This window comes from Haemaphysalis longicornis, unplaced genomic scaffold (assembly GCF_048455015.1).
Source record: "Haemaphysalis longicornis isolate Haplotype H1 unplaced genomic scaffold, Haemaphysalis longicornis Haplotype H1 scaffold_7, whole genome shotgun sequence".
In the NCBI taxonomy this organism is placed as follows: Eukaryota; Metazoa; Arthropoda; class Arachnida; order Ixodida; family Ixodidae; genus Haemaphysalis; species Haemaphysalis longicornis.
The window spans coordinates 52,842,567-52,862,622 of NW_027526422.1; the positions used below are offsets into that span (position 1 = coordinate 52,842,567).

General features: G+C 46.1%; 1 protein-coding gene across 6 annotated transcripts in view; it reads right to left on the bottom strand.

The window, feature by feature from the left end:
• LOC144145633 (death-associated protein kinase 1-like) overlaps nucleotides 1–20,056 on the bottom strand; it is a 140,674-nt gene that overhangs the window by 30,316 nt on the left and 90,302 nt on the right. For all 6 annotated transcript variants that reach the window (XM_077677304.1, XM_077677306.1, XM_077677308.1 and 3 more), the window contains exons 2-11: nucleotides 10,873–10,986; nucleotides 9,632–9,730; nucleotides 8,264–8,461; nucleotides 6,743–6,841; nucleotides 5,870–5,968; nucleotides 5,064–5,162; nucleotides 3,195–3,293; nucleotides 2,165–2,263; nucleotides 1,586–1,663; nucleotides 599–788 (exon numbers count right to left, since the gene is read on the bottom strand). In XM_077677304.1, coding sequence (XP_077533430.1) covers nucleotides 599–788; nucleotides 1,586–1,663; nucleotides 2,165–2,263; nucleotides 3,195–3,293; nucleotides 5,064–5,162; nucleotides 5,870–5,968; nucleotides 6,743–6,841; nucleotides 8,264–8,461; nucleotides 9,632–9,730; nucleotides 10,873–10,986 — 1,174 coding nt within the window. The remainder of the gene's footprint in view (nucleotides 1–598; nucleotides 789–1,585; nucleotides 1,664–2,164; nucleotides 2,264–3,194; nucleotides 3,294–5,063; nucleotides 5,163–5,869; nucleotides 5,969–6,742; nucleotides 6,842–8,263; nucleotides 8,462–9,631; nucleotides 9,731–10,872; nucleotides 10,987–20,056) is intronic.

Here is a 20,056-nt window from a genome sequence, read left to right on the forward strand (position 1 = left end):
GCGGACTGGTGTAGAACACAGGAATTCAGACAGGTGTTCAGCGTACCATACGCTGGTTTCTGTACCCAATGAAATGTTCATCCTAAATCACAAATACTAGTGCTCAAACACTTTGTTGCCAGCAAGCTGCATTCACCCGGCTCAAATAACTGTAGGAGGAGCACTTCGCTACTTAGAGAGCAGATGCCACTGCCATACCATTTAACCTGAATGCCATTCACCGATGTGAGCACAATCACACCAGACACCTATAAGCCAATGGTGAGAATTTCCACAGACTCATCAATGGGAACAAAGTGAATAAATGTGCGTTATTTTGATATGTGATAACTACATTGATGCTAATCACATACGAAGACTGCACTGTGCTCCCAATGTGCTGCATACGGTCGGTGAAGGGCACTTCCGGACAACGCTAAGAAATTCAACGGGTCAAGGGGCCCAAAACTGAAACTCTTTACTAGGTGCAACTCTTTACCGCTTTGATCTGTTGACTTGGGGGTCAATTTCGATCCTTCCTTGAAGCCTCTCTCCTCTACCTACACACACTCACTTCAGATTCACGAACGGACACACTTAGGTGAGCTGTTTCACATACTGGGCTTTGGCTTTGGTGACGTTGGAGACGTCTTGGAGCGTCGAAACCAGCTGCTGAAGTAGCCGCACTTGAGCGACTCCAGAAGTGTTGTCTTGCCCACCCCACTGTGGCCGAACACCTTGAGCTTTATCCTGGACAGCGGCTGCGTGCCCGGTATCATCTGGGCTATGTACTCCTCTTTCAGTTGTTCCTATGGGGGGAGACGGAGGAAGCAGCCACATTGGCGGTTAGAGAATGGCACAACAAAAACAGCCAGGCATGTGAAGTGCACCTTAGAGATTCTGATTCATACGTCGATCATTCACATATTGGCTCCATAAGAGAACCGTAATGCTGTATTAATGTGGCATGTGAGCAATGAAAGCTAAAGGCTAAAAAGGCTAAATTAAGGCTAAAAAGCTAAAGCTACAAAAATTTTATCTACAAACTGCATGCATTCAAATAAATTGATTTGATTGTAGGGTTTAACGCGCCGAAGCAACGCAGGCGATAAGGCGCGCCGTAGTGGAGGGCTCCGGATTAATTTTGACCACCTAGGTATATTTAACGTGCACCGAAATCTCGAACACACGGGTGTTTTTTGGTTTTCGCCCCCATCAGAAAAGTGGCCACTGCGGCCGGGAATCGAACCTGCGTCCTTGTGCTCAGCAGCACAACATTCAAAATTGAAGTTCTGATTAGTTAGGTATTTTGAGAGTGAGGCAGGGCTTTCTTACATTGGTGAATTGCATGAAATGAAACCAAGACTGCTTCATCTGAGTCATTATTGCTGCTTTTATTTTCGTTTTTGTTAAAATTTGGAAGAATGCTGCAACACATATCTGACACAAGTCACACAACATATTTCACATAGGATGCTAATGAACTACGCATCCAAAATAGGCGTGCCTTCTTTTTCTGGTCATGTAAACTCTGTGTTCCAGGCTAACTTACTTTTCTAGCTCTACAGCCAGTGAGCAATGTCAGTGCCCATCTTTCATTACTTACATTCCTCAGTCGATTCAACAGGTCACCAATGGGACTGTGCCCCTGAGCAAGAGCTGTGATTTCTGCAGGTATCCCATCCTGGAAGAGTGTGGGGAAAAAAAAATAAACCACACCAGATATTGTAATATACATATCACATTGCCCTCATAAAGACATTAGAAGGTTATCAAACCAAAAACCCTTGTTTCAGACACTGTTTTAAGGCTTCATCATTTCAGAGAAAATTACTAGGCCATCTTGTTCTTGTTCTATCAGGTGAGCCATAAGAACCACATCATCAAAACAGACAGCATGCTGCAACCTTTAACGAACAGAATCTATTCCTGCAGTAAATCTTTTAAACAACGTGCCTAGCTGATCTCACTATGCTTTTAGTATTACAAAGAATTTGAGTTTTGATGCCAGGGTAACCGAAATCGGCCATAGGGGTTCTGTTTCACACAGTTCCTTCACAATATCAACAGCAAACTTACCCAAAAAAGGACAAAATTATCACTTGGAGATTTAAAGCCTATAGACATATGGGCCATGTCTTTTTTCATTGCTTTGGCACAGTTTAGTGGAGAGGGAGAAACATACCCTGTTCTTTTGATCCACATTACAGCCAGCAAGGCACAGGCAACGGACGACTTCTGTGTGGCCATTTTTGGCAGCCAGGTGCAGAGGATAGAGTCCAGCCTAAAGAATGGAAGCAGGGTGAAAAAAAATATATGGCTGTTACCAATAAAAGCTTTCCTCCACCAATAAACTCTGCATGTTGAATAAAAAGACAGTGAGTTGAAGTAGAGTCATCACTGTGTGTCAGACTCTGCTAACATCTGTAATTATGTGAATTTGCTAACAGCAGCCACATAGCAACACAGTAAGTGAGGTTTGCTGCTGATAGTTACAGTTCCGCACATTGCCCACTTTCATTTATCGGTGGCAAAAAAAACTGAGGTGCATTTAGAGTTCTTTGTCTGCTATCTAGTGCACCAATGCCACCGCAGAGCAGCAGTGACTAAAACAAATTCTGCGAGCTGCATTCTGAAAAGCATCAGAATCGTGCGATTACCCAACAGGTTCTAATCTACAGCACAAAATGACACTGCATGGAAAGTTAGAGCTGCGTATACTGTGTTCAGATATTTTATTTCTGTGCACATGACGCCAGGAAGAGCAAATGTGTGGTGTATTTCTTTTCGAGCTTTCCGAGTTTAGACTTTTCAGGAGATGTGCTGGACTATGCAAAATAATGTTAAAATATTTTGCAGGTGTAAACACCTGCATCATGAGTAGAGCAATAAGTTGTGGACAGGTGAGATTTGTAAGAAAAAGGTGTGTACTTAAAGAGGCCTTTGTAAAACCTCCCTGAGACACGATTATCAGAGCCACTAATATAATTTAATTAAAAGTGTAGCAGTCAACTCCAGCACTTCAATGCCAATGTAATTGCTTTAGTTGAAACAAAACGTCTTACACCTGAAGGTGCCTTTTAACAGCACCCAGAGGTTGTCTGATAAGCTACCACCACAAACTACATTGAACTTCACAACAACAATAAAATAGCAGTTAACATTCTACGTTTCGTAAACAAAAAAAGAGCTACATTATGACAGGAGTTGTATACCTTGTTTGGCACATCAACCTTGCATCCGAAGGCACACAAAGTCTGGGCCAGTGAGAGCAGGCCATCACGAGCAGCCACATGGATTGCAGTTTCTCCATGCTGTTGGGAGATTAAAAAAAAAGAAACATGCACATTTCAGACATTGATAAATAACAATATATTGAGCTTATTAAGGCACGCTTAAGGCTAGCACCTTAGCTTATTAAGGCACGCTTAAGGCTAGCACCTTTGTTGAAGAAGTTGGGAAAAACACAGAATGTGGCACCAAGTGTTTGAGGAAAGGGACTGTGAGCTTGCTCTCCATTTAGATGTGTAACACATGACGGAAGAGCAGGATTTTGATCCTACGTCATGTGAGTGGACGAAGAGGAGGTCATGGTGACGATGATACATTCCTATGTATGCATTACACAATTACCATGACCGATGCAACATTACGATGTGTTGTGACATGTGCTTCATGAAGTATGCAAAAATTTCTCTTCGAACTTATATATACAGAGGAATTTTCGCTTGGAGCCATGTGAAAGAAGCGAGAAAGTGCTCATTGCATTGTGAAGGATTCCAGCTAGCCTTATGGCACAGACATGATGAACAATTGATTGATTAATTGATTGTAGGGTTTAACGCCCTGACGCAGTGCAGGCAATGAGGTGTACCATCGTGGAGGACTCCGGATTAATTCTGACCACCTGGGGATCTTTAACATGCACCGAAACGAGTTGTCATTCATCATGTACAAGTTCACGTACAAACATGAAGAAGCTCATTTACCATGTCTGCACGATAAGTGTAGCTGACTACCATAAAATACACTGTAACAATGTTATTCCTCGTAGGTTAGGTAGTGTATTGTTTAGGAACATTTATAAGAAGAATTAGTCTCAGGAGGCGTCGCTTGTAGAGGAAAAGTGATGGAAAGGGCAGAGCATGTAGTGTCTTGGGAACCGTACCTTTTCATATTCGTGCGTTTATTTATATGCCACTTGTACATTTCTACATTTATATGCCACTTTTAAACTGCTGGCAACATTGCCGACAAAATAGTGCCTGACATGATAACTGGATTAAGTGTTGTGAATTTGCAAGGTTTTACTCCTGTGATTACTGGAAGGCTACATGCAGGTGCTTGGCCACTTTGAATATATTACTTTCAAAAAGACAGTGAAAACTGTTCAAAAAAATAGTTTCTGACCTTCTGAAGATCAAATGTGTATTGGCTGCAAACATTTGCATACTTTAGTTGCAAACATTTGCAACTTTTCTCCTCTTAGAGACTTATGTACTTAAGACCATGAGAAAGATTATAAGTTCACTAATGTGCCACTCTGCTACATTACACAAAATATGACCCAGGAATTTAATGTGCAGTGAGCTGTAAAGACACGGGATCAAGAAAATACATTTGTCTTATCAGCAACTCTATTACACCTGCTACAAGGAAGCACAAGTGCCTGTTAGTATTAACCGTGAATTCAAAGTGAATTCGCATTAAAAGGAATCCACTGTGAACGCCAGTGCTTTTATAACGAAGCACAAAATTCTCGAAATGCCATCTGGCCTCAATGTCACACCGTGATTTATAAAGCTTATAAAAAATGGTACAGCAGTGCTAGACAGATACCCAATTTTTCTGGTACAAAATACTATTTTGTGACCTTTTCTGAACGCCATGCGTTACAATTTCTGCTGAATGTTTTTACAAGGCTGACATGAAGTAAGGGTATTCTTGTAGTTGAATGAAAATCAAACAGGCCAAAAGTGTGCAACAAATGATCTATACACCAACCACCAGGGAGCACAAGGAGTTTCTTTTTTTTGGAAGTGCGCAAGATTGATACAGTTAGCTGTGGAGTACATGCGGCTTACATTGTCGACGACATCTGTTTGGCAGCCGTTGTGAAGGAGAAGCAGAGCCACCGAGATGTGATGCCTCCTTAGGGCTAGGTGCAGTGCTGTGCAACCGTGCTAAAGAATAGGAAAAAAGAATAAACCGATTTGAGCGAACCAGCAGCGCCTTGTAGAATTAGGCCAAAAATGAAACTGAAACCACATTTCCCGAATTGTTACAGCTGCCTTACTACGCGAGACAATCTCGACACCAGCAAATGTAACCTAGCTGTATTTTACTTGCTTCTTTTCATTTTAACTAGATCCTCGATTCAGCTAAATAATTCATGATTCACGTGAGATTCGTTCAGCTGGTCTTCAAACATATCAGCTAACCAGCTCAATTCCTTGAACAATACAAGTACCAAAAAACTCACATTTATTTCTTACAATGCCGTGTGCACACAGACCCCTCAAATTGCTTTTGCCAAGATATTTCGTATCAACAATCAACATGTGCTATGAAGCTTTAATCATACTAGATAACAATTCTACAGTAGATTAAAAAGATTAAAAGCAAGCCGTCTGTGTTATTCGTTCCCCCTTTTCTTGACTTCTCTTCACCTTCTGATTAGTAGTCGACATCTAATTTCAAAAGCATAAACCGGCTATTGGTTAATTTTTGCTAAAGTGGAAAGAAAGAACAATGAAATGCAAATTCATTCAAAACCCAGCTCATACATGAAATGTATCTTTATCATAAATGTTACGAACACCGCGATGAAATTCTAGTGAGTGAGTGAATGAATGGGTGAGTAGCCCTCTAAAGCCACTGTGATACAGACCTTGTCTAGGAGGTCCGGGTCTGCTCCAGCCTCTAGGAGACAGCGCACACTTTCGAGGTGACCCCTTGCTGATGCGGTGTGCACTGGAGTCTCCCCTTCCTGCATGGGAAAAAAGAAGAAGAAGACAAGATCGCACATTAATTTTTATTAAGCCGTATATTCATTTGGCAAACAGAACTTGCTCTACATTGCGATATCCAGCTGTGCCATAGTGTTGTCATCTATGCAAGGCAGGTTTTCCACTTACAACTGAAATCATGTCAGGAAGGAAAAAAAACAAATTAAAAGACATTGGTTTCAGCAACGCAATTTTTATCATGCATGTATGCATGCCTCTAAAAAATCCTACAAGTTAATTTCAAAAGATGCACTGTGCATGAGTGCCTTCAACAACAAATTATTCTCTTTATGCCAATGTAGCGTTTAAAAAGAGCTGTTATGGGTACGTCGTCATACGGCAATCCTGACATTTTTTGGTCATCAGTTTTTCTTCCATACATGAGCAGCCGCACTTCTTCATCGTTTTGAAGCTTTTTCAGCTGATTCACACACTTTTTTGTGACTAGGAAGATGTCTTTACAAAGGCATTTCATCGGCCATCTTCCTCCCATGATTTGGTGACATTGGCTGTGACAACATCACATTGACAGATTGAAGGCACCCATTCCTTACATAACTTGCGTCTTAACAAAAAAGTCAGCGATAACAATAAAATAGGTTAATGACAAGATAATAAAGTCTGAAACAACATCACATCACAATGCAAATCAAGGTGATGTCATTTAACGGCTCTCGTTTTTCAAGGCTTTTACAAAGAATAAAAGAAGGCTCTAGGATTTTTTTTGCTATGCAAATTGGCAGGCAGTCTCTAACCTTGTTCCGTAGGTGTGTGTGGGCTCCTGCTTCACACAGAACATGCATGATTGCTGGAAATCCATGCCATGCTGCAATATGCAATGCTGTGTCCCCATGCTGCGGCAAGGGAACAAAAAAAACATGCAAAAATGATAAATATGAGGCTGTAAAATAATATTAACCGACAAACTACACATGCTGTGAAAAAAATCAGCAGCGAAGTGCTGCTTAAAAAGTGTGCGCCCATCTTTTACAATGTTCAACTCTTCAATAGGAACATGTCTGTATTACGCTCGAGTAAGCTTGGAAATACTTCTCTCGCTGTATTTAAAAATCGAATAACTTTCTTATTTCTGCAGCGGTCTTGATCATCTATGATGAGTGTCTCTGCATGGCACGGAGAAAAGATGTAATGCCCGAAAAATACCTGAAAGAAAAGTGTTGGGGGGGATTCCTGTTACATGCTCATGTAGAGAACTCAAGCTGAAGGTCCTGCGTCTGATGCATTCTGCCATTATTAGTGCCATGCCGTGCAGCAAAGCAGCACGGAAATGGCATTGTTGCGTAATATACTTTGGAACAGGGTACACTAACACATAGACCCTGTTACAAGAGACACTTGGGTATAAGTGGCATTTGAATGAAGATAGTTTGGTTGGTTTTCCTGTATTAGCAACATTGCTTACAAGAGACCTTGGTTGCAAGAGACTAGTTTCCTGGGTCCCTTGAGCATCTCTTAACTGTAGTACTTCCCACCACACCCGGCGACCAACTTTCATACCATTCCCCTCCCTTTCTCTTTGCCTCGCCACCTTCTCTTCTTTCCCCATAAAGTTTACGCTTATTCAACGAAAGGCCTGCACTGGACTTGCACAGAGTCGAATCAAGACTGAACTCGAATTGCAGGAAGGGGGGGGGGGTTACGTGTTGTTTCTTAAAACTTGTTCACAATTTGATACAAGGAATAATCAGAAGGAAGAGGGACAACACAGAGCAAGACAATGAAACAATCTTCGAGTCACTTTAATCACGACAAGTATATACTATATACATCAGTGGCGTAGCCAGAATTTATTTTTGGGGGATGTTATACCCGACTAGTAAAAAAACAAAAAGGAAACATAGTCTGCACCCAAACAATACCTTATTTTCGTTTTTACACTTAAATTTATAGATTAAGTGTGTAAACAGCATGGGCGGAAAAAAGACCGGAAGGAGTGGGCGGGGATATGCCACTTAGAACACCCCCGAAATTTTATGAGACCGAACCCCTCCCCCCCCCACCCAAACTACACCCCTGATATATATGTATATATATACGAACTGATACTGCGTTTGCCACGTAAGTTCTTCCTTCCATCCCTGTCCCTACTTATATTGCTATGCTGTACAAAGCTACAAAACGGTCAACACAATTTTAGTTTCTTGAGACCCCACCCCCCAGGTCTGTTTGAGTCGAGTCTACCTGTGAGCAGGAACCCCCTTCCGATTTCGGGTACAGCTTTCCACTGAGCAAGAAGTTTCTGCTTGGTCACTTGCCTCGTCAGTGACATTGATGTTGGCACCGAAGGAACAGAGCAGCTTGACCGCCGAATGGTGACCGTAACGGGCGGCCACATGCAAGGCGGTCTCGCCGGATTTGTTCTGGCAGTCGACCGAGACGCCGTTCTCCCAGAGATACTGGATCACGTCCGTGTGGCCCTGGCGCGCTGCCCAGTACATGGCGCTGTCCCCGTGCTGTGCAGGCCAGGAGGGAAAGAAAAGTAAGCTGAGAGAAAACATGAACGTTAGCAAATCCACTGGGCAGGGACTTGGCCCTTTGGAACAGAACCACAAGGTGGTAGGAGGGGAACGCGTTGAACCAAAAATAAAGAGAACGATAATGTGAAAATGCAACATTCAACGTTAGTTGTAACAACTGTGATGCAACGTGTCGATATTCGTATCTACAGCAGGGTATTACAAATTACTTTGCAATGATCTACACATTTTCCAGCAAACGTATCACACTTGATAGTACGGGAGGTTCATTGGTCAACAACGTGCCACACTAATTACAGACAGCCCATACGGACTGTCCAGAAATTGACTTTGAACTAGCGCATCGGCGGCCGTGAATCACTCTTCTTCCCGTCAGTGATAACACGCTTCTCTTCTACCACACTGCCATGCATTACGGCACCACCCCTCTTCCATCTAGGGGCCATTATGGGACCTTTTTAACGAGGCCTTTTCAATTCTGCTTTCCGAATGCTAACGGTGCCATACATGCTCTATGGGAAGCGCACTTCTGATAAAGGTGTCACTGACAATCTAGGTAAAAATAACGAAGCAATTGTACAAGTTATCTAATCTGCACGTGGAAGCAATTACAATGCAGCTTCATCTTTACTATCTTCTGTGTTTGATCATCAGAGGGGAAGACAGCGCAATAGTGTTATCGTACTCGCTAATGAGGAAGACTCTGTAATGTGCCCGGCACAAATATATACGGCAGCGCATCCATCACGCGTGTCAAGAGAGAGCACACACTACAGTGCATTACACCCAGAGCTAGCGTACCCCCTAGCCTAGCGGCGCCCACGACCGGTGAAAACTTTCCGCTCCTGCTCATACGCCATCAGTCGGGGGCAGTGCCTTACAATCCCGGTGGTTATTCCAAGCGCCGCGAGGTGGTGCTGTGGTATTTTTTGCACAGGGCTATTTTTCACTCACGGTCAACGCCGCTGACAGCGCCGCCTTTCTTGCAGCACGGAGCCCTTAACGCTAAGTGGTAAGAAAACCAAATAAGGCTGATGAATAAACTGCAGTCAGTGATTGCAGTTTATTTCCCAATCCTCATTTGCCTCGTTAGCGCGCTGGTTTCTAATCAGCATGCGCACTGCATGAAACTCTGAGCAGACTTACACTATCGGACAGCTTCAGGTTGGCGCCCTTGGAATGCAGCAGCTTGAGGATCTGCAACTGAGCCAGGCCCGCAGCAATGTGGACGGCAGTCTCTCCATGCTGCGGCGGAAAGTTCGACAGAGAAAGGCTGCTTTAATCGCCGTGGGTTCTGCATTCACGCAAAGCTGGAGGCCCAACAGAGACTGTATGAGAAGCAGTAAGTGTGGAGGTATGGCCACGAGAAGGCTCAGTCGAGATGCAGGTCGCTCAAAATTAAGCGGTAGGGAAGGGGATGGGGGCGGAGTTTAACATCATGGGAACAACAATCAGCACTTAGAGAAGCTGCATGCCGAGCTGCATAAGTAGAAACACACAGTGCCTCCTTGTCTAACACCTCCTAATTGTTTTTTGCTATGTAAGCTGAACCTTGTAAGCAAAATCAGAGTGATGAGCGGAAGCCTGCGGAGCAGTGGAGCGGAATCCTATAGAAATGTCTGCGGACATGGAAATACTGGTTCCTTCATGCGACGGATTTTCGCATTGTTTAAACTGCAGCCGATGGGTGAGCACAAAACACACAAACTGGGAACCATTGATAATTGCCCACCAAATTTAATGCCTTCCAGTCACCCCCCTCCCCCCCTCCCCCAAATAAAACAACAAAATCAACCAAGCGAAAGACACAGCAGATCGGTTTTCACGATGTGGACCACTGTACGAATATTCAGTCAACCTATCCAAGGCTCCCAGTCGACAATGACATCGAACGTTGCAGTCTTTGGCATTTTTCAAACATTCCCAGCTGGTCGACGAGGCGAAGGTGCATGTCTAAGTATTCCTTACAAACGTCGCTTGCAGTGATGCGGCATCTATTCTTATCCATACCTAACAAAATTTACACATCACTCGTGTTAACAAACTGGTCGACGGTGATTAACACCGGCAAGAGGTATCCGCCGATCTGTCCTTCATCAAACTGTTATCCCTTTTTGTTTCCTCTCAATACACTCCAGATAGCTTGTCTCCTATACAGAAGCACGCTCTGTTCTCCGGCATTTTTCCTTGTCGAGGTCCTCACAAGGTGTGCTTGCATTTCTGGCCACTCGGATGCGAACGTCATCCTTCCGAGAACGGCAGTGTACCCGTGCTACAAGCCGGGATTGTCACAGACTCACAGTGCAGAAAGGAACGGCCGTTCGACAACGTATCCGCACCGTGGCGAAGAAAAGGGGGTGAGAGGGTGGACAGCGATTCGCACATACCTTGTTACTTTGATTCGGATTAATGTGGGACATGGAGAAGAGCTCCTCCAGTCCGGCCAGGTTCCCTTCCTCGACGGCGCAGAAGAGGGCGGCAACCACGAAGTTCTCGTCTTGCTGCGAACGAAGAGAGAGGAAGAGAAAACGGGGAAGACCGAATATTAATTCATGTTCGCTTCACTTTTCAAAGGAAAGGGTCAGAAAATTTAATAGAGTGACGCGTAATGAATGCTTTCCTACATGTACATGTGTACGCCATTGTAGCTTGTGGTGGAGAATGAATCGGGATTTCACCATTTCACTTACAATTTTGATCCTCGCGCGAGCGAGATGATGATGATGATGGTGGTGGTGGTGGTGGGGATGGTGGTGATTCGAATGCCGTAATTCACGCACGTACGTACGGGCAAACTTGGAGACGGGAACGCCTTATTCTGCGATTGAAGACGCGATTTGTACGAAAGGTGTGTTGTGCAAGCGCGTACATGTACGCACACCTTGCCTGGAACCGTGAATTGGTCTGTCCTTCGTACGTACACGCGTATAATCTTCATGGAAAACAGGGTCGCGTAGGCGAGGCCTTGGCAGATATTTTGTGACACCCGACGAAAGTGGCGAGAAACCTAGAGGTGCGTTTCCGCAAAAGTTGCTACACCTGCAGTTTATCTGCATGCGGCTGACTTGAAGACGTATGTTCTTGTTTCTCTCCGCAAATTCCTTATTTCTTTCGCGAATAAAATACAATGTAATTGTTCCAGCCACAAAATGTTCTACTCTAGGCACACAGTGTGGTATCACGAAAAGTCAACACATAATGCGCGTACGTACAGTTTCAGTCCGTAAAGCCAATAAATGGGATACATTTAACAAGCAGAATATATAAAAACAAGGCAAAAGTATACTTGTCGAAAGCACTCAGATGAAAAGTGGTGTTTATCGCGTCCACTGCACCAACGAGGTCGGAGAGCTCTTTCATTGCTATGCACTCGTAAATATTTAGGCGCAGAAACTTTGTTTTTCGTCTCACTAAAATAGTGGATTCCCTGCGCTCCAGACGTTGGACACTCCATGAAAAAAAAAAAAAAAAAAAGAACAGCGCACTCATTTTAACTTTAAGATAGCCGGGGGTGGGATGGTTGAATGTATACCCCCCTGAACGACAGTGCCCGCTGCCGCATGACAAAACTGCGGAAAATGGAAAACCCCCAGAAAGTTTCACGAGGATCATATCGTGCCGGTGCACACTGTAAACATTTTAAAGTGCCATGGTTCTCTTATGAATGTTCGTTAACACCTTCTGAGCTGAGCTCCTATTGTCCATAACGCGTACAAACACGGACAATAATGATGAGATGGGGCGCCACACAGCGCTGAGCGATGACCCTTCTTTTTTCTGCCCGTGTTTGTACGCGCTATGAAATCTTGTGAGCACGCCACGGGAAGAAATTTTGACCATCAAATGGCCATGCTTCAAACTGCTGGTTTCATGTATACATCAAACCTCTCCCCACCCGCAAAATCCGCCAGGCAGGATCTGGATCGCATGCTGACTATAGGTGCTCTTACGATTTTCTCAAGATTTGCTAGAACAGAGCGTTAATGCGTAAAAATTGCGGAAGGCAAAGAAAAAAAAATGCGGAAGCTCCTAAGTGAGTATCGTCAGTAAGCTTCTCTGCTACACACTGTGCCCCTTTTAAGTCGGCTTAACTACTTTAAACGAATGCAATGCTGTGAAGGCATTTCCCCAGGGAAAATATAAGCAGTTGGATATCAAGCGAGCAAGGCCCAAGGACCTCTTGTGTCCCTATCGAGCGCTATACACCGAGAACCCTTAAAGTTAACTTCACTACTATACCCTAATGCATTGCTATGAGGGTATACGCGAATGTTCTGTTCCATTTCGCGACGACCAAATTGAGCCCTGACTGCGTCCACTATGAAGATTTTTCTTCGCGCCCAACCCATTTTGCTAACGACGCACTTTGCGCGGATAACGAGAGTTTACTTCGAAACCGAAACTGTACAAAAGGCCAGTAGTAAGCGTGAAAGCCGTAGTGCGGGGGTCGACAACCTGCGGCCTGCGGGGCAGTATTTGCGGCCCCCGGCACGGAGCTAGACCCCCTTCCTCTCCTCTTGTCACTTCCTATCTGAATGCCGACACGTAAGTTATGACCTCAAATGGGGTCAAAGCTCGTGACATTCGTGCTGAAAATAAACATGAGTATGATTTCTATTCCAATTTTGTACACGATTTTCAATTTTCTGAATGTTTTCTCTTTGCCCGCGAACCCACCGTTCGATCTGCCGTGCGGAACCAGCCGTGTCGGCTTCATGCAACTTGGCCCTCCGCTGCAAAAGGTTGCCGACCCCTGCCCTAGTGCGTACCTTCAACAGACCCCATGTAACCTTATGAAGCGCTATATCGCGAGCCCCTTCAATGTTGGGTTCACTACTACACATAAGTGCATTGCTGTGAAGACATTTTTGTGAGCAATATAAGACGTCTGATATGAAGGTGTGATGACCCTAGGGTCCTTTATTAAGGACCTTCATACAATCCCGTGCATTCCTATAAATCGATATACGCCGAACTCTTTTAAAGTCGGCTTCACTTGTTCACACAAGTGCATTGCTTGAAAGACAACTGTTCAGGGGAATATAGGCGTTCTTGTATGAAAAGAGGAAATCCCTATAGATACGAGTATTTTTATAAATACCTCAAAAGTCCTCATGCATACGCGCCATATACAGATCCCCTTTAAAGTCGGCCTCACTACTATAAGCATATGAAATGCTGCGAAGACATTTTTCCAGTAGTAATGTAAGCGGTCTTAAATGAAAACGTGAAGAGCTAGCAATTTCTTGTGCGGCAAAAGCGTGACACATAGGCGTTACAGACGGACTTCTGTTTGGTCAAAAGAATAATGACGGTAAAACGCGTTGAGGGGCGAGAGCATTGCCTTAAATTAATACTTCAGCAAGAGAACAAAACGGTAATTTATAAACATAACAAAAACATGTATCTGTGTGATTCACTACGTCCGGAAGCAGTAATAATGGTGCCGGTTAAGTCCTGCGGAAGTTTAGCCAATCATTTTTTACACATTACCGGAAGGAAGTGTTGTCGATATCTGCGCACTATATGTGCTTCTAACTTGTTAGTGAATATGCACCAACACCAACGCGCGCGCACACACCTACAAGCCAAAAGTAAAAGCTGCACATGCTACAATGCGACTTCCAACTATATAATACCAGACACGAGAATAATGAAGGGGCGAGCACATCACGCTATCAATCTCTCAACAACCCGCACTCCTTTCATGAAGTATGAAACCAGCCGCAATGGAAAAAACCTCCACAAGATAAAGTGACGTAAATGTACCGTATTTATTCGAATATAAGGCGAGTTTTTTTTTCCAAAATCCGTAGTCTCAAAGTCATACCCCGTTTCATATTCTAAGCTCAGTATAGATATATGGCGTTTTTTTTTTACTCTCCTTATAATCGTATCCGCATTATAATCGAATAAATACGGTATCTAGTGATCGCACAAACATTGCGCACGAAAGTTCCCTTATTCCCCGTTATAGCACAGAAGCAAAAAGTGAACCCGTATACGTCCCCATTTTGGAAGAGGAATTCGGATATAGCAGTACAACTTCGACCAAAATGCGCCGCCTCTAAAGATGTTCTGCCCCCCAACAATGCCCATAGCCAGGGAGACGCTGCAGCTGCGAGCAGAGCAATGCACTACAATGTGTGAGTAGTACGTGCGCGTCTGCGTAGTAAAAGTAGCGCGGTTAACGTTACCGTGAATGGGCGACGGTTGTAGCGACCACGACGGGGAGAACGGAGCGCGCCGGCGGGCGTCCGTCTCTGCAGGCACTGCCCTTTCCGCGAACGCCCGGTTCAGAAAACCCGGAACCTTTCCCTTGTTTGTGGCGCTCCTTTCTTCCCGGCCCGGGATGTTCGATCAATTTCGGGAGCCCGTGACGTCGGCGACCACGTGACGCGTCCCTGGTTGCAACGTCACGCGAGCGCGCTCTCGTGCCTCGTTCAAATCGTTAACGCCTTAGCGGTCGCTTTTCTTTTATATATATAAGACGCGACGATCGTTATCGGTCGCTGTCATTAGTGCGTAAACACAGCCGGGACGATTCAGCGCTGGGTCTACCTGGGGCTGCCGACAAAGCAGCCAGGTTGGGTTCGCGCTGGCATCTTTCCGCACATACCATCGATTGTCATATCGTTCGCGCTCGCCAGCGTGTGCGTTGGTACCGTTTTCATTTCGGCGATGGTTTCAGCGCCGTAACTGCGAACTTATTTGCAGCGCAATGGCGAGGGTCACGCTTTGACCTTCTAACCAGCCCCTGGCCCTTGCACGCAAATCTGTAACGAATCAACTGTTTCTCACCTTCTAGGACCAGTAAACTACGCCGTGAAGGTGCATGGTGACTCTCTCTGGCTTATTGTCTGGGGAAGATGCGCGCTGTGCGCATGCGCTGTTTTTCTTTCTTTCTCTTTTTTTTTTTTTTTTTTGCGCAGGGAGGACGCCATGACCGGCTTTGAAGTGCCAAAAGTATTGCGCAACGAAGGTTAGGGCTTTCACCAAATTAACGAATCCGAGTACGGTTATTTTTCCTTACAAAATTTCCCCGTTGCTTCGTGCCATTAGAAGATCGGGAATAAGAAAAGTAGAGTGAGATGGAGGCGAAAAGCAAAAACGCCCGTGTGCACGAGATTGCGGCGCACTTTTAAGATCCGCAGGTGATCAAAATTAATCCGTAGCCCTCCACTACGGCGCGCCTCATCGCCTGCGTTGCGTCGGCGCGTTAAACCCTACAATCAATCAAAGAAAAGTAAAATGAACTAAAAGCTGTGATGAGCGAAAAGGTAGGCTATACTGTGGTTACTATCACTTCGTCCTGGATGTAACGTGAAAGAAACTGCATATATATATATAATTGCTTGCGAGATATACCTCCGGCATGGCTGGAACTTTGACAGGTCCCGTCTGTGTTTCCCCGTAGGAAGGACACGAAAACAATTTTCTAAAACTCTATATAATAACAACAAAGTTCGAGCGGAAACAGAAGTCCACACAAGACGGCTGCGAACAACCTACTGCGGCGAACAAGTGACGGGATCAATCTCACCGGCGGCGCGGTGGCCGAATTTAGGCGGGGGAGGTCGTTCGCCAAGGCCGCTCAAACAATTACGCGCTAGAACGGGGTTCCCGTATTTCTCCGTGGCGTCCTAGCGCTACACGTGCACCACATACACGATACACGACGTCAAGGACAGTAGGGCGGAACGTAGATATATTGAACTCGAAAGGGGTCTTTCTTTCTCGAGGGTACGAAGGGGAAGGGGAGAGTTCAGTTCTAGCAACGATTAAATATATCTGTGTTGGACACAAGTGGGCCAGAGCAGACATCGTTCGCGCCAGTACACGTTAATTGCCGTTTCTTTAGGTTTCCCAACGGTGGAAGAAGAAGGATATTCATGGACACAAGGCAAAGCATGAATTACCGAAACAAGTTGCTGTCAATCTGAACAAACTTCGTCATTAGTTCTCTATTCCACGGAACGCATATATGGTACAATAAATCGTTGTGAGGCCCACAGAAGCGAACAGAAAATCGGGGCGCGCGCCGGGAAAGGAAAAGAGCAGAGCCGCTGCCGCATGTGCAATACGAGCCGCCTTGAGAGGTGAACAGGAGGCCGCTGGCGATGGCGAGCCAGCGGAACCAGCTTCGGAGGGTTGCTATCCAATGGGCTAGTCCAGTTGTGACCGCCGCGACCGCAGAGTTCAACACCAAGTTCAACAGCAATCAGCAGTAGGTACAAATAGGCTTTCACGTTCTTAGAAAGTTCTAAGCACGTCCCTCAAAATTTTCCATACGAAAACGGAGACCCACTAACGTGCCGGCAATCAGAGAGCGGAAGAAAACTCGCGAACACGGAGAACGTCTACCGGCGGCATACGCGACGAGTGTTACGCGGCTAGCCATCCACACAAGCGGGAGGCGAGGACAGGCTCGCTGCCGTCGAGGTCAGCGCGCGCTACGACGACGACGGCGGCGGCGTCGCAGTGCGCTTTCATAATGTCGCGTCTTTCGCCATTCCAGGTCGCTGCGGCAGGAGCCTCGAGTAGTGAGGTCATGGGGACGACGACGACGCAGCCGTACGGAAGCTCGGCGTCGCAGTGGCAGCAGAGGGCTCGCCAAGGGCTGCGACAATGACGCGGCATGTGCGGCGCAGCCAAGCGCGAAAGCTTGCGCCGGACGTGTGCCGCCACGTTCACCCATCCAACCCATCTGAACGCCAACACAGTGACGTGCCAGTGTGCATCAAAGCACCGTCGACTACTACGGGTTGCGTTTTGTGTGTCACCCAATCTGCCCAGGGAAATGGCGATGGGAAAAAACGCGAGAATTTCCAAATGCTGGACCTGCAATGCCGAACCGGACCTGTAAAGGTTTCATTAAAGAAACTGCAATTCCAGCGCATGGTGCAACGATGAGTGCGAGAAGTGCGGGTGAGCGATGCGTATTTACTCAGCCGGACTTCGCAGTAGCCCGTTCGGAGGAAAAGCGGAAGGATGGGAAGGAGGAGGCCAACTCAAGTGATGCGGCGACCTCGAGCCAATGAGTCTATTCAGTACCGCGCTCGATCGCGTCTTTAGGAGAAAACACCGCCTGGCTTGGCGAAAGGTGGGGGGTCTGGCCTTCCGACGTACCGTTTATACTTTGCTGCAAACCAAACAAAGGCGCTGATGTTTTCGTTGCTTACATTGTATAGCCTCAGGTAGTGACCTCAAATATCCCGAACTGTGCGACCGGCTAACAACCTTGCCGCTGCAGGGCTTAGCTAGGCGTCTACAACGCAGAATAATGTCATGGAGTGTGAGAGCGCTGACTTGCGGTTTGTGGCATCATTGATGGCCTGAAGTCATGAATTATCCGACATTATGACTTCTTAACGAGTTTACTTTCAACACTGCGCTCTTTCATCGCAGCGCCGCCTGGTGACGTCAACGGGGCTGTACGTATAGTTAGCCGGAAGTGAGCAGAACGAATAAGCGTCCTGTTGTGCACACGGCGTGCGCATAAACAAATCACGCGGGGTATTTCTACCGCTCTTCAAGGTTGTGTACCACTTAACTCGCTTCCAGAACAAAACGATCACTTCACTTCTAAACGAAGACGAACGCTCTTCTGTTCTCACTTCTGGAGGCGCGCCCTGAATCTCCTCGCGCAAATTTCGACCGCTCTTCTTTTTTCTCCGCTCAGTAGATGCAGCCAGGCGTAGAAATATAACGTGGGAATGCTGATATGCAAGCGGCAAGGCGAGCACGCCAGTAAATCTAGGCGGCCGCGGAGAACAACTGGCAATGTATGTATGCGCGTGCTTTCGTGGGGGGACGGCTTATCTTTCACAATCATCCAGCCGCGCAAGGCGTTTAATGCTGCTGCTGCCGCGGCCTTCCAGTCCGACCTGATTCCCTCGAAAGCGGTTAATAAGCACCCCCGAAGTGCATGCAGGCCTGTGGGAAGAGCGAACAAAGGATTCTCGTGAGAAGAACGCGGATGGATGGAAGTCACTGAACTGAGTATACTGAGTGCGCGCAATTTTCGCCACTTTTGCTTTAGCGCAGAATGCGTCTTATCAGACAAATTTCATGGCGGAAGTCTTTACGGGGCGTCACGGAGGAGCGAGATTCTCAGTGTATCACGTTAGGCCGTTAGTCTAGACGTGACACGTTAGTCTCGACAGGATGAGATCCGCTCCGTGCGCAAGGTGGATACGAGACGTCGCAGGTTTTCGCAAAGCATTGCCCAAAGAAAAGCTATAGGTGGTTCACTGAAAAGTTTAGCTGCCAATTTTTTCGTTCGGCAACACTGGAAACTGCCACAGACATGGCCGATGCACCCCTGACATGGCGAGGCTTGGGTCACTGCGCCCGCATGCCGAAAAAAAAACGCTGGCGTGCGTCGTCTGCTCCGTTTCAACTCGATTCTCAACGGTGGTGTCAACAGAGATGTTATTAATCGCACTCACATTGGACTCGAGGCAATACTTTGCGTTCGGTGAGGTAGAGTTTGTTAACGTGCAACAGCGCCATGTGCTTAGCACGGACAAGTACCGCCATCCTGCGGAGCCCGACGTAACGAGTGACGGCGCACTCACACGGTTGCCTGCATGCGCGCCTCACCAGTGAAAACAAGCAATAGATGGTCGTAATAGTGAGATCCTAAGAGTGAACTCAGGAAGATTAAGCCATTAGAAGAAGAAGAAGAAGAAGAAAAGGGAAAAGAAGAAAAGAAGAAGAAGAAAAAGAAGAAGAAGAAGAAGGGAGGAAGAGGCGGTGGAGGAGGAGAGTACACACTACAAAGGTGGCGATGCAGAGACGGTGAAACGGGACGAACGGCGTTACGGACGCGGCCAACGGAGCAGACTGGCCTCCTCCTGCTGTATCATTGCACCACACACGCATGGAAATAAGCGTGAACTAAGTCGCAAAGACAGTTCATGGTCAGCAGACATACAAACGCACGTGCGAACTTCCCTGTATACACATGCGTACGGTACGTATCTACAAGCCGAAAGTCACACCAATGGATATGCAACAAAGGCTTAAGTGAGGGCGAGAGGGAAAGAGTCCATTCTTTCAAGCCGCACCCACAGGCACGATGCATTTCACAAACACATAAACAATCTCTCTCTCTCTCTCTCTCTCTCTCTCTCTCTCTCTCTCTCTCTCTCTCTCTCTCTCTCTCTCTCTCTCTCCCTTTTTAACACACACACACAAAACACACGCACAAAAATTATGGCCCAGCGAAGATGGCCACCAAGTGATAGCAGAGTCGCAACGATTCCATCAGATAATCATGACAGACCTATAGGAAACGATAGTGAAAAAATGTAGCGCAGCTCGTCCGTCTGTAATCTTTCGTCCCTTGTGTTTCTGCTGCGCTACATTTGTTCACTATGAATTACCAACTAGCCCAGTCTACAGCTTTGCTAGCAAACGAAACTCCTTCCGTCTCGCAGGAAACTTTCCGTATCACTCGCTCCCCGCCTAAACCTTTCACACCAACCAGAGGGACAGAACGGAGGCTAATAGTGGTCGGTTGGCTACAAAGAATTTTTGAGCGAAGTAGGCGAACAGGCCAAAGAG